The sequence below is a fragment of the Salmo salar genome, unplaced genomic scaffold (assembly GCF_905237065.1).
Source record: "Salmo salar unplaced genomic scaffold, Ssal_v3.1, whole genome shotgun sequence".
Classification (NCBI taxonomy): Eukaryota; Metazoa; Chordata; class Actinopteri; order Salmoniformes; family Salmonidae; genus Salmo; species Salmo salar.
This window is the reverse complement of record NW_025550934.1, coordinates 1-13,106: the sequence shown is the minus strand read 5'-3', so window position 1 is coordinate 13,106 and position 13,106 is coordinate 1. Positions and strand designations below refer to the sequence as shown.

Sequence of the window (13,106 nt, the reverse complement as noted above, 5' to 3'; positions counted from 1 at the left end):
TCCTGGCGCACCCCAAAAAAAAAAAAGTGTCAAAAGAAGCCAGTTTAGATTTGGCTTCACTCCTATCACAGAGAAATACGTCATCGATTTGGGGCGGCAGGTAGCCTAGTGGTTAGAGCGTTGGGAAATGGTTACTGGATCGAAACCCCGAGCTGACAAGGTCTGTCGTTCTGTCGTTCTGCCCCCTGAACAAGGCAGTTTAACCCCACTGTTCCCCGGTAGACCGTCATTGTAAAATAAGAATTTGTTCTTAACTGACACGCCTTGGTTAAATAAAGGTTCAATAAAATAACTTGGATTGTTGCATCTCGTTGTGTTGTTGTCCTCTGGTGGCCAGCTAGCTAAAATGGTCCCTTTCCTAAATTAGCCTGGGATGGAGATGGGGATTTGGACTTGTGGTTTTACTTAATTCTCTGTACTGACCAATGATTATAACGGCGATTCTGATCCAACCATTAATTCATACATTGTTGTGTCCCCGGCCTGAGAGGATGTTAGTTCAATATGTAACTAGATGTAGAAGGCTAATGCTAACTAGCTAACGATGCCCACGAATGGAACTTATGCTAGTGAGTAATCATTTTATCCAGGTTAGCCTCGGACAACAACAAAAATAAAAGCGTTTACTGTATGAGAGTCATAGACGTTTCGTCAACATGAAAGAGAGGAAGAGGGAATTGGAGTTTCTATACAAGTAGGGTGAGTCAATATGTTTTATTTTCTACTTCAACGAACGCGCACACGCGCACGCACGCACACACACGCACGCACACACCACCACCACACACACACACACACACACACACACGACACACACACCACACACACACGACACACACACCACACACACACACACACACACACACACACGCATACACACACACACACACACACCCCACACACACACACACACACACACACACACACACACACACACACACACACACACACACACACACACACACACACACACACACACACACACACACACACACACACACACCACACCACACCACACACACACACACACACACACACACACACACACACACACACACACACACACACACCAAATCAGATGTATTACACTCAGGTTTCGCGATGAAATAAAGGTGTGGTTGAACGTATTATTATTGTCTCGGGCCTTAGGCCTGATCTGTCATGATGTCAAGGCATATGAACTAACAGGTTATAGAGCAAACAACGCAATTATCACAACTCATATGTTGTAATATGGATTTTATTTTCCTGGCTTGGCTTCCCCAGTGATTTTACCCATGCACCAGAACTTCAACCAGGCCAACCAAGCCTCCTCTATGGTGATGTCTCCTCAGAACTTCAACCAGACCAACCAAGCCTCCTCTATGGTGTTGTCTCCTCAGAACTTCAACCAGGCCAACCAAGCCTCCTCTATGGTGTTGTCTCCTCAGAACTTCAACCAGACCAACCAAGCCTCCTCTATGGTGTTGTCTCCTCAGAACTTCAACCAGGCCAACCAAGCCTCCTCTATGGTGATGTCTCCTCAGAACTTCAACCAGACCAACCAAGCCTCCTCAGAACTTCAACCAGGCCAACCAAGCCTCCTCTATGGTGATGTCTCCTCAGAACTTCAACCAGGCCAACCAAGCCTCCTCTATGGTGATGTCTCCTCAGAACTTCAACCAGACCAACCAAGCCTCCTCTATGGTGATGTCTCCTCAGAACTTCAACCAAACCTCCTCAGAACTTCAACCAGACCAACCAAGCCTCCTCAGAACTTCAACCAGACCAACCAAGCCTCCTCATACCCTCGTAAAACTGACCATCCTACCGATCCTCGACTTCGGCGATGTCATTTACAAAATAGCCTCCAACACTCTACTCAGCAAACTGGATGTAGTCTATCACAGTGCCATCGGTTTTGTCACCAAAGCCCCATATACTACCCACCACTGCGACCTGTACGCTCTCGTTGGCTGGCCCTCGCTTCATACTCGTCGCCAAACCCACTGGCTCCAGGTCATCTACAAGTCTCTGCTAGGTAAAGCCCCCGCCTTATCTCAGCTCACTGGTCACCATAGCAGCACCCACCTGTAGCACGCGCTCCAGCAGGTATATCTCACTGGTCACCCCTAAAGCCAACTCCTCCTTTGGTCGTCACTCCTTCCAGTTCTCTGCTGCCAATGACTGGAACGAACTACACAAATCACTGAAGCTGGAGACTCATATCTCCCTCACTAGCTTTAAGCATCAGCTGTCAGAGCAGCTCACAGATCACTGCACCTGTACATAGCCCATCTGTAAATAGCCCATCCAATCTACCTCTTCCCCATACTGTATTTATTTATTTATCTTGCTCCTTTGCACCCCAGTATCTCTACTTGCACATTCATCTTCTGCACCCCCTACCATTCCAGTGTTTAATTGCTATACTGTAATTACTTCGCCACCATGGCCTATTTATTGCCTTACCTCCCTTATCCTACCTCATTTGCACACGCTGTATATAGATTTTCCTACTGTATTATTGATTGTACGCTTGTTTTACTCCATGTGTAACTCTGTGTTGTTGTATGTGTCGAACTGCTTTGCTTTATCTTGGCCAGGTCGCAGTTGTAAATGAGAACTTGTTCTCAACTAGCCTACCTGGTTAAATAAAGGACTTGTTCTCAACTAGCCTACCTGGTTAAATAAAGGTGAAATAAATATATCGTTTAGGACCTTGAGCGTGGCTGAGGTGGACCCATGACCAGCTCGGAAACCAGATTGCATAGCGGAGAAGGTACGGTGGGATTCGGAATGGTCGGTGATCTGTTTGTTAACTTGAATTTCGAAGACCTTAGAAAGGCAGGGAATAGACTGGTCCCTGTGGTCTGCAGTAGGGCACTATATAGGGAATAGACTGGTCCCTGTGGTCTGCAGTAGGGCACTATATAGGGAATAGACTGGTCCCTGTGGTCTGCAGTAGGGCACTATATAGGGAATAGACTGGTCCCTGTGGTCTGCAGTAGGGCACTATATAGGGAATAGACTGGTCCCTGTGGTCTGCAGTAGGGCACTATATAGGGAATAGACTGGTCCCTGTGGTCTGCAGTAGGGCACTATATAGGGAATAGACTGGTCCCTGTGGTCTGCAGTAGGGCACTATATAGGGAATAGACTGGTCCCTGTGGTCTGCAGTAGGGCACTATATAGGGAATAGACTGGTCCCTGTGGTCTGCAGTAGGGCACTATATAGGGAATAGACTGGTCCCTGTGGTCTGCAGTAGTGCACTATATAGGGAATAGACTGGTCCCTGTGGTCTGCAGTAGTGCACTATATAGGGAATAGACTGGTCCCTGTGGTCTGCAGTAGGGCACTATATAGGGAATAGACTGGTCCCTGTGGTCTGCAGTAGTGCACTATATAGGGAATAGACTGGTCCCTGTGGTCTGCAGTAGGGCACTATATAGGGAATAGACTGGTCCCTGTGGTCTGCAGTAGGGCACTATATAGGGAATAGACTGGTCCCTGTGGTCTGCAGTAGGGCACTATATAGGGAATAGACTGGTCCCTGTGGTCTGCAGTAGGGCACTATATACGGAATAGACTGGTCCCTGTGGTCTGCAGTAGGGCACTATATAGGAATAGACTGGTCCCTGTGGTCTGCAGTAGTGCACTATATAGGGAATAGACTGGTCCCTGTGGTCTGCAGTAGTGCACTATATAGGGAATAGACTGGTCCCTGTGGTCTGCAGTAGTGCACTATATAGGGAATAGACTGGTCCCTGTGGTCTGCAGTAGTGCACTATATAGGGAATAGACTGGTCCCTGTGGTCTGCAGTAGTGCACTATATAGGGAATAGACTGGTCCCTGTGGTCTGCAGTAGTGCACTATATAGGGAATAGACTGGTCCCTGTGGTCTGCAGTAGTGCACTATATAGGGAATAGACTGGTCCCTGTGGTCTGCAGTAGTGCACTATATAGGGAATAGACTGGTCCCTGTGGTCTGCAGTAGGGCACTATATAGGGAATAGACTGGTCCCTGTGGTCTGCAGTAGTGCACTATATAGGGAATAGACTGGTCCCTGTGGTCTGCAGTAGGGCACTATATAGGGAATAGACTGGTCCCTGTGGTCTGCAGTAGTGCACTATATAGGGAATAGACTGGTCCCTGTGGTCTGCAGTAGGGCACTATATAGGGAATAGACTGGTCCCTGTGGTCTGCAGTAGTGCACTATATAGGGAATAGACTGGTCCCTGTGGTCTGCAGTAGGGCACTATATAGGGAATAGACTGGTCCCTGTGGTCTGCAGTAGTGCACTATATAGGGAATAGACTGGTCCCTGTGGTCTGCAGTAGGGCACTATATAGGGAATAGACTGGTCCCTGTGGTCTGCAGTAGGGCACTATATAGGGAATAGACTGGTCCCTGTGGTCTGCAGTAGTGCACTATATAGGGAATAGACTGGTCCCTGTGGTCTGCAGTAGGGCACTATATAGGGAATAGACTGGTCCCTGTGGTCTGCAGTAGGGCACTATATAGGGAATAGACTACCATTTGGGACAGAGACTAAGGAGGACTGTTCTGGAAGTTGTTGGTTGTGCTTTACTGTTCTCTTGACTATTAAATCAAACTTGATGTAAATAATAATATCTATAATAATGTAAATAATAATAATGTATATAATAATGTAAATAATAATGTAAATAATAATGTAAATAATAATGTATATAATAATGTAAATAATAATGTAAATAATAATGTCTATAATAATGTATATAATAATGTAAATAATAATGTCTATAATAATGTAAATAATAATGTAAATAATAATGTCTATAATAATGTATATAATAATGTATATAATAATGTAAATAATAATGTCTATAATAATGTATATAATAATGTAAATAATAATGTCTATAATAATGTATATAATAATGTAAATAATAATGTCTATAATAATGTAAATAATAATGTAAATAATAATGTCTATAATAATGTCTATAATAATGTCTATAATAATATCTATAATAATGTAAATAATAATGTCTATAATAATATCTATAATAATGTATGTAATAATGTCTATAATAATATCTATAATAATGTATGTAATAATGTCTATAATAATGTCTATAATAATGTAAATAATAATGTCTATAATAACGTATATAATAATATCTATAATAATGTCTATAATAATATCTATAATAATGTAAATAATAATGTCTATAATAATGTAAATAATGTCTATAATAATGTCTATAATAATATCTATAATAATGTCTATAATAATGTCTATAATAACGTCTATAATAATGCAGGTAGAGTTGTAGAGGGAGGGTCTCACCTGGTGCAGTCCTGTATACACTCAGAGCTGTTTCCATCTTTCAGGTAGCAGGCCGCTCTGTTAGAGTAGAGCACACCCAGGTCCTCAGGACTGTCCATTCCTATCAACCAGACACAGAGACATTATTACCCAGGTCCTCAGGACATTATTACCCAGGTCCTCAGGACATTATTACCCAGGTCCTCAGGACTGTCCATTCCTATCAACCAGACACAGAGACATTATTACCCAGGTCCTCAGGACTGTCCATTCCTATCAACCAGACACAGAGACATTATTACCCAGGTCCTCAGGACTGTCCATTCCTATCGACCAGACACAGAGACATTATTACCCAGGTCCTCAGGACTGTCCATTCCTATCGACCAGACACAGAGACATTATTACCCAGGTCCTCAGGACTGTCCATTCCTATGGAACAGATACATTATTACCCAGGTCCTCAGGACTGTCCATTCCTATGGACCAGACACAGAGACATTATTACCCAGGTCCTCAGGACATTATTACCCAGGTCCTCAGGACTGTCCATTCCTATCAACCAGACACAGAGACATTATTACCCAGGTCCTCAGGACTGTCCATTCCTATCAACCAGACACAGAGACATTATTACCCAGGTCCTCAGGACTGTCCATTCCTATGGACCAGACACAGAGACATTATTACCCAGGTCCTCAGGACATTATTACCCAGGTCCTCCATCGTGGGGCTGTAGTGGTCAGTCTGAGTGGGCTGTCGATGCAGAGCCTCCTGCTGCTTGCTACTGTCACGTCCCGACCAGTGAAAGAGGTCATTTGCCGTAGTAGAATGGTCAGGGCGTGGCGGGGGGGGTATTTTGGGGTTTCTGTTTCTATGTGGGTTTGTTCTAGTTATCTATTTCTATGTGTTGGTTTTCATGTTTCGGCCGAGTATGGTTTCCAATCAGAGGCAGGTGTCTTTCGTTGTCTCTGATTGGAAACCATACTTAGGCAGCCTGTTTTTCCTTTGGGGATTGTGGGTAGTTGTTTTCCGTTCCCAGTCTAAAGTACCTGACGGGACTGTTGTTGGTCGTTTTTTTGGCACTATCCACACTGCGTCTCGGTGTCCATTTCACGACCCCCCCCGTGACAGCTAGTATGAATCATTGATAAAGTTCTGAGGTGAGAATAATGAGGGAAGTATTTTTTGGGTTTTTTAATGTACCACAGTATGAAAGTAGTAGTTGAATGTGCCCCTTGGTTGTGGGTGTGAGACTGACTGGGCTCAGAGGACTGTACTGGGATCAGATGTTAGGAATACACTGTTATAATGTGACTGACTTCCAGAGGACTGTACTGGGATCAGATGTTAGGAATACACTGTTATAATGTGACTTCCAGAGGACTGTACTGGGATCAGATGTTAGGAATACACTGTTATAATGTGACTTCCAGAGGCCTGTACTGGGATCAGACGTTAGGAATACACTGTTATAATGTGACTTCCAGAGGACTGTACTGGGATCAGATGTTAGGAATACACTGTTATAATGTGACTTCCAGAGGACTGTACTGGGATCAGATGTTAGGAATACACTGTTATAATGTGACTTCCAGAGGACTGTACTGGGATCAGATGTTAGGAATACACTGTTATAATGTGACTTCCAGAGGACTGTACTGGGATCAGATGTTAGGAATACACTGTTATAATGTGACTGACTTCCAGAGGACTGTACTGGGATCAGATGTTAGGAATACACTGTTATAATGTGACTTCCAGAGGCCTGTACTGGGATCAGATGTTAGGAATACACTGTCATAAAGTGACTTCCAGAGGACTGTACTGGGATCAGATGTTAGGAATACACTGTTATAATGTGACTTCCAGAGGACTGTACTGGGATCAGATGTTAGGAATACACTGTTATAATGTGACTTCCAGAGGACTGTACTGGGATCAGATGTTAGGAATACACTGTCATAAAGTGACTTCCAGAGGACTGTACTGGGATCATACACTACATTCCTAACCTGATTGGACCAAATGCTTTAGAGGAAGTCAACCAAATGCTTTACAGGAAGTGGAACGTTGTATCTTAATGACTATGGCACTTCTAGTCTTTGGCCCGCTACGACTACGGCTGGTGGAAAAGCCGGTCTGGACACATCGGAGACGCTTCAGTTGCCACTGCCTGTGACACATTTCTCCCTGCAGAGCGTAAGCCAGGGCCGCCCTCCTCTCCTCCTAGAAGGAACTTCCTGTGTGTGGTAAGGGGGGTAAAGGCATGTGACTCCCAAGTGACATCATCACCCTTTCATTTAGTCAGCGTCACTAAAGACAGACAGAGAGAGAGAGATCACATAGGAGGGGCTTGGTAGGCAGACAGACAGGTAGGTAGGCAGACAGGTAGGCAGGCAGGCAGGCAGACAGGTAGGCAGGCAGGCAGACAGGTAGGTAGACAGACAGGCAGGCAGGTAGACAGACAGGTAGGCAGGCAGGCAGACAGGTAGGCAGACAGGTAGGCAGGCAGGCAGACAGGTAGGCAGGCAGACAAACAGGTAGGCAGGCAGTCAGACAAGCAGGCGGTCAGGCAGGCAGGTAGACAGGCAGACAAACAGGTAGGCAGGCAGTCAGACAAGCAGGCGGTCAGGCAGGCAGGTAGACAGACAGGCAGGCAGGTAGACAGACAGGCAGGCAGGCAGTCAGGCAGACAGGCAGGCAGGTAGACAGGCAGGCAGGCGGTCAGACAGACAGACAGGCAGGCAGGCAGGCAGGCAGTCAGGCAGACAGGCAGGCAGGCGGTCAGACAGACAGACAGGCAGGCAGGCAGGCAGGCAGACCACCTCATGACACCAAATAGCATGAATAACCCTGCATTATACTGTGTATGACAGCAGTAACTGTGAAAGGCTTCAGTGTATCACATGATGTTCAGTCACTTTCACAGTAGACTAGTGGTGATAGTGGTGGAGAGGAACGAGGAGAGAACAGATTGATGGAGAGGAGAGATTTATTTATAAAGCCTTTTTTTACATCAGCCCATGTCACAAAGAGCTGTACAGAAACCCAGCCTAAAACCCCAAACAGCAAGCAATGCAGGTGTAGAAGCACGGTGGCTAGGAAAAACTCTCTAGAAAGGCCAGAACCTAGGAAGAAACCTAGAGAGGAACCAGGCTCTGAGGGGTGGCTAGGAAAAACTCCCTAGAAAGGCCAGAACCCTAGGAAGAAACCTAGAGAGGAACCAGGCTCTGAGGGGTGGCTAGGAAAAACTCCCTAGAAAGGCCAGAACCTAGGAAGAAACCTAGAGAGGAACCAGGCTATGAGGGGTGGCTAGGAAAAACTCCCTAGAAAGGCCAGAACCCTAGGAAGAAACCTAGAGAGGAACCAGGCTCTGAGGGGTGGCTAGGAAAAACTCCCTAGAAAGGCCAGAAGCCTAGGAAGAAATAGAGGAAAGGAGTGATGGGAAGGAGAGGAGAGAGTGCTAAAGAGAGAGGAGAGGAGAGAGTGATGGGAAGGAGAGAGAGATGGAAGGAGAGGAGATAGGGAGAGAGTGAGGGAAGGAGAGGAGAGTAGAGAGAGTGATGGAAAGGAGAGGAGAGGAGAGCGTGATGGAAAGGAGAGAGGAGAGAAGAGACTTATGGGAAGGAGAGGAGAGAGAGGAGAGACTGATGGGAAGGAGAGGAGAGAGGATAGAGGAGAGGAGAGAGTGATGGAGAGTGATGGGAAGGAGAGGAGAGAGTGATGGAGGGGGAGAGGAGAGAGTGATGGAGAGGAGAGAGGAGAGAGTGATGGAGAGGAGAGAGGAGAGAGTGAAGGAGAGGAGAGACTGATGGGAAGGAGAAGAGAGGAGAGAGTGATGGGAAGGAGAAGAGAGGAGAGAGTGATGGAAATGGAAGGAGATGAGAGAGGAGAGAGTGATGGGGAGGAGAGAGTGATGGAGAGGAGAGTGTGATGGGAAGGAGAGGAGAGAGTGATGGGAACGAGAGGAGAGAGTGGAGAGGATAGAGTGATTGGAAGGAGAGGAGAGAGGAGAGAGTATTGGGAAGGAGAAGAGAGAGGAGAGAGTGATGGGAAGGAGAGGAGAGAGGAGAGAGTGATGGAGAGGAGAGAGAAGAGACTGATGGGAAGGAGAGGAGAGACTGATGGGAAGGAGAGGAGAGAGGAGAGATATAGTGGATGGTTCTTGCAGCAGTTTCTTTATTCAGTCAGAGGAGATTTACTACTGCAGCCAGTCAGTCAGTCAGTCAGCCAGTCAGCCAGCCAGCCAGTCAGCCAGTCAGTCAGCCAGTCAATCAGTCAGTCAGCCAGTCAATCAGTCAGTCGCCGCCACCCAGCACCTGGTTCAATTTCACAGTGAGCGGTCAGAAGTCACGTGACCTGAGAGGAACTGAGCCCTTCCCGCCTGGCCAGGGTATGTCTGAACTCCAGACAGCTAAAACAGACTCACCACACTGCCAATAACCAACCAACCACTACTGCCAATAACCAACCACTACTGCCAATAACCAACCAACCAACCAACCACTACTGTGATGAGTCACTATGCTCCTCTACACCTGGACGTTGTCATGAATCAGGAGTGCACACTACCGCTCAACAGTTTGGGCTCACTTAGAAAAGCACTTTTTTTTGGTATATTAAAATAACATCAAATTGATCAGAAATACAGTGTAGACATTGTTAATGTTGTAAATGACTATTGTAGCTGGAAACGACAGATTTTTAATGGAATATCCACATAGGCGTACAGAGGCCCATTATCAGCAACCATCACTCCTGTGTTCCAATGGCATCGTTGTGTTAGCTAATCCAAGTTTATCATTTTAAAAGGCTAATTGATCGTTAGAAAACCCTCTTGCAATTATGTTAGCACAGCTGAAAACTGTTGTTCTGATTAAAGAAGCAATAAAACTGGCCTTCTTTAGACTAGTTGACTATCTGGAGCATCAGCATCTGTGGGTTCGATTACAGGCTCAAAATGGCCAGAAACAAAAACCTTTCTTCTGAAACTCGTCAGTCTATTCTTGTTCTGAGAAATGAAGGCTATTCCATGCGAGGAATTGCCAAGAAACTGAAGATCTCGTACAACGCTGTGTACTACTCCCTTCACAGAACAGCGCAAACTGGCTCTAACCAGAATAGAAAGAGGAGTGGGAGGCCCCGGTGCACAACTGAGCAAGAGGACAAGTACGTTAGAGTGTCTAGTTTGAGAAACAGACACCACACAAGTCCTCAACTGGCAACACCGACTGGCTAAATGCTGCCGGTAATGACATCACATAACATCGACTGGCTAAATGCTGCCGGTAATGACATCACATCACATCGACTGGCTAAATGCTGCCGGTAATGACATCACATCACGCCGACTGGCTAAACGCTGCCGGTAATGACATCACATCACACCGACTGGCTAAATGCTGCCGGTAATGACATCACGCCGACTGGCTAAACGCTGCCGGTAATGACATCACCTCACACCGACTGGCTAAATGCTGCCGGTAATGACATCACACCGACTGGCTAAACGCTGCCGGTAATGACATCACATCACACCGACTAGCTAAACGCTGCCGGTAATGACATCACATCACGCCCGACTGGCTAAACGCTGCCGGTAATGACATCACATCACGCCGACTGGCTAAACGCTGCCGGTAATGACATCACATCACACCGACTGGCTAAACGCTGCCGGTAATGACATCACATCACACCGACTGGCTAAACGCTGCCGGTAATGACATCACATCACACCGACTGGCTAAACGCTGCCGGTAATGACATCACATCACACCGACTGTCTAAACGCTGCCGGTAATGACATCACATCACACCGACTGGCTAAACGCTGCCGGTAATGACATCACATCACACCGACTGGCTAAACCCTGCCGGTAATGACATCACATCACACCGACTGGCTAAACCCTGCCGGTAACGACAAGTCACACTATCATGTGATGTGATGAGAATAACATTGCTGTTACAGAGGTTAGTTTTATTACTGCGGTAACTGTACTGACCTTTGGTTTGCTGTGGCCACTCACTGAAAACACGAGCTGCCAATATCAGGCAAAAACTAACGCACTGATTTAACCTTTATAAAAACAAAATACTAAAGCTGTGGCATTAGTTGCTAGATTACCTACATAGGTTGTTTTTTGGGGGGGAATGTCCGTGGAAAATGTAGAATGAACAACAAAACTAATAAGGAATTTGTTTAGCTTGTCTCGCTAAGTTATTATAGATCCCAACTCTAGCTGAACGACAGTTATTAGTAAAAGCTCTGTGAACCAAACCCAACACCATAATACTGTAAACCTACCTGAGTCTGTGAAACCCGTGATGGCCTGGGAGTATTTGTCCAGCGCATCTGCAAACTGTCCATTCTTAAAGAACAGGTTTCCTTCGTTCTTGAGCCGCGCCAGCGGTGGGGGTAGGGCCCCACAAGGGGCGTCAAGGTTGCTTCCGTCTCCCCCAGCCGGACTGGATCCTTTAGAGTCCCTCCTGACAGAGCCCCGAGCTCCGTTCCGCAGACCTTTGTCCGACGTCGGATCCTGTTGGTTCACCTTGTACTTCTCCGCAATCCCTCCGCGGTTTTTCCAGTGGCCTCCGTGTGAATTGTGGTCCGTATGCGGGCCGGGGCCCCCTTCCCCTCCTCTGCCGTGGGGCTTCTTCTGAGCATTTCCCATGTCTCCCCTCTCGGCAGGAGCAACAGCAGCACTCTCCCCTCCCACAGCTTCGCTAGGCTCAACCGGACAAGCTGCCAAGCACAGAACACACCCACAGGAAGCAGTCAGCGGTTACATCACAGTGGGGGAGGGGTTGGTAAATGCAAAGCTGTTTGAAAGGGAGTTCCAGGAAGACGCTCTGTCTCTCTCTCTCTCTCTCTCTCTCCCTGTCTCTCTCTCTCTCTCTCTCTCTCTCTCTCTCTCTCTCTGTCTCTCTCCCTGTCTCTCTCTCTCTCTCTCTCTCTCTCTCTCTCTCTCTCTCTGTCTCTCTCTCTCTCTCTCTCTCTGTCTCTCTCTCTCTCTCTCTCTCTGTCTCTCTCTCTCTCTCTGTCTCTCTCTCTCTGTCTCTCTCTCTCTCTCTCTCTCTCTCTTGTCTCTCTCTCTCTCTCTCTCTACCAGGCAGCCCAGCAAGCCGTTGGTGATGCAGTTAGAGAGGGGGAGGGGTGGAAAACAACCACACACACAGACACTGGTCTGAAGAATGTCATATTACTAAGACGGGCTAGGGGGGAATGGCAGATAGTCAGTAGGATGTGATGTTACTGAGACAGGGGCTAGGGGGAATGGCAGATAGTCAGTAGGATGTGATGTTACTGAGACAGGGGCTAGGGGGGGAATGGCAGATAGTCAGTAGGATGTGATGTTACTGAGACAGGGGCTAGGGGGAATGGCAGATAGTCAGTAGGATGTGATGTTACTGAGACAGGGGGCTAGGGGGGGAATGGCAGATAGTCAGTAGGATGGGATGTTACTGAGACAGGGGCTAGGGGGGAATGGCAGATAGTCAGTAGGATGTGATGTTACTGAGACAGGGGCTAGGGGGGAATGGCAGATAGTCAGTAGGATGTGATGTTACTGAGACAGGGGCTAGGGGGGGAATGGCAGATAGTCAGTAGGATGTGATGTTACTGAGACAGGGGCTAGGGGGGAATGGCAGATAGTCAGTAGGATGTCATATTACTAAGACAGGGGCTAGAGGGGAATGGCAGATAGTCAGTAGGATGTGATGTTACTGAGACAGGGGCTAGGGGGGATGGCAGATAGTCAGTATGATGTCATATTACTGAGACAGGGGCTAGGGGGAATGGCAG

At 46.9% G+C, this 13,106-nt stretch overlaps 1 protein-coding gene across 1 annotated transcript in view; it reads right to left on the bottom strand.

Moving 5' to 3' along the window:
• LOC123740271 (sperm-associated antigen 1A) overlaps positions 1 to 12,047 on the bottom strand; it is a gene marked incomplete at its 5' end in the record, with an annotated part of 33,075 nt that extends 21,028 nt beyond the window's left edge. The window contains 2 exon segments of the mRNA XM_045714119.1: positions 5,318 to 5,417; positions 11,610 to 12,047. Coding sequence (XP_045570075.1) covers positions 5,318 to 5,417; positions 11,610 to 12,047 — 538 coding nt within the window.
• Between the last annotated feature and the right edge of the window lie 1,059 nt (positions 12,048 to 13,106).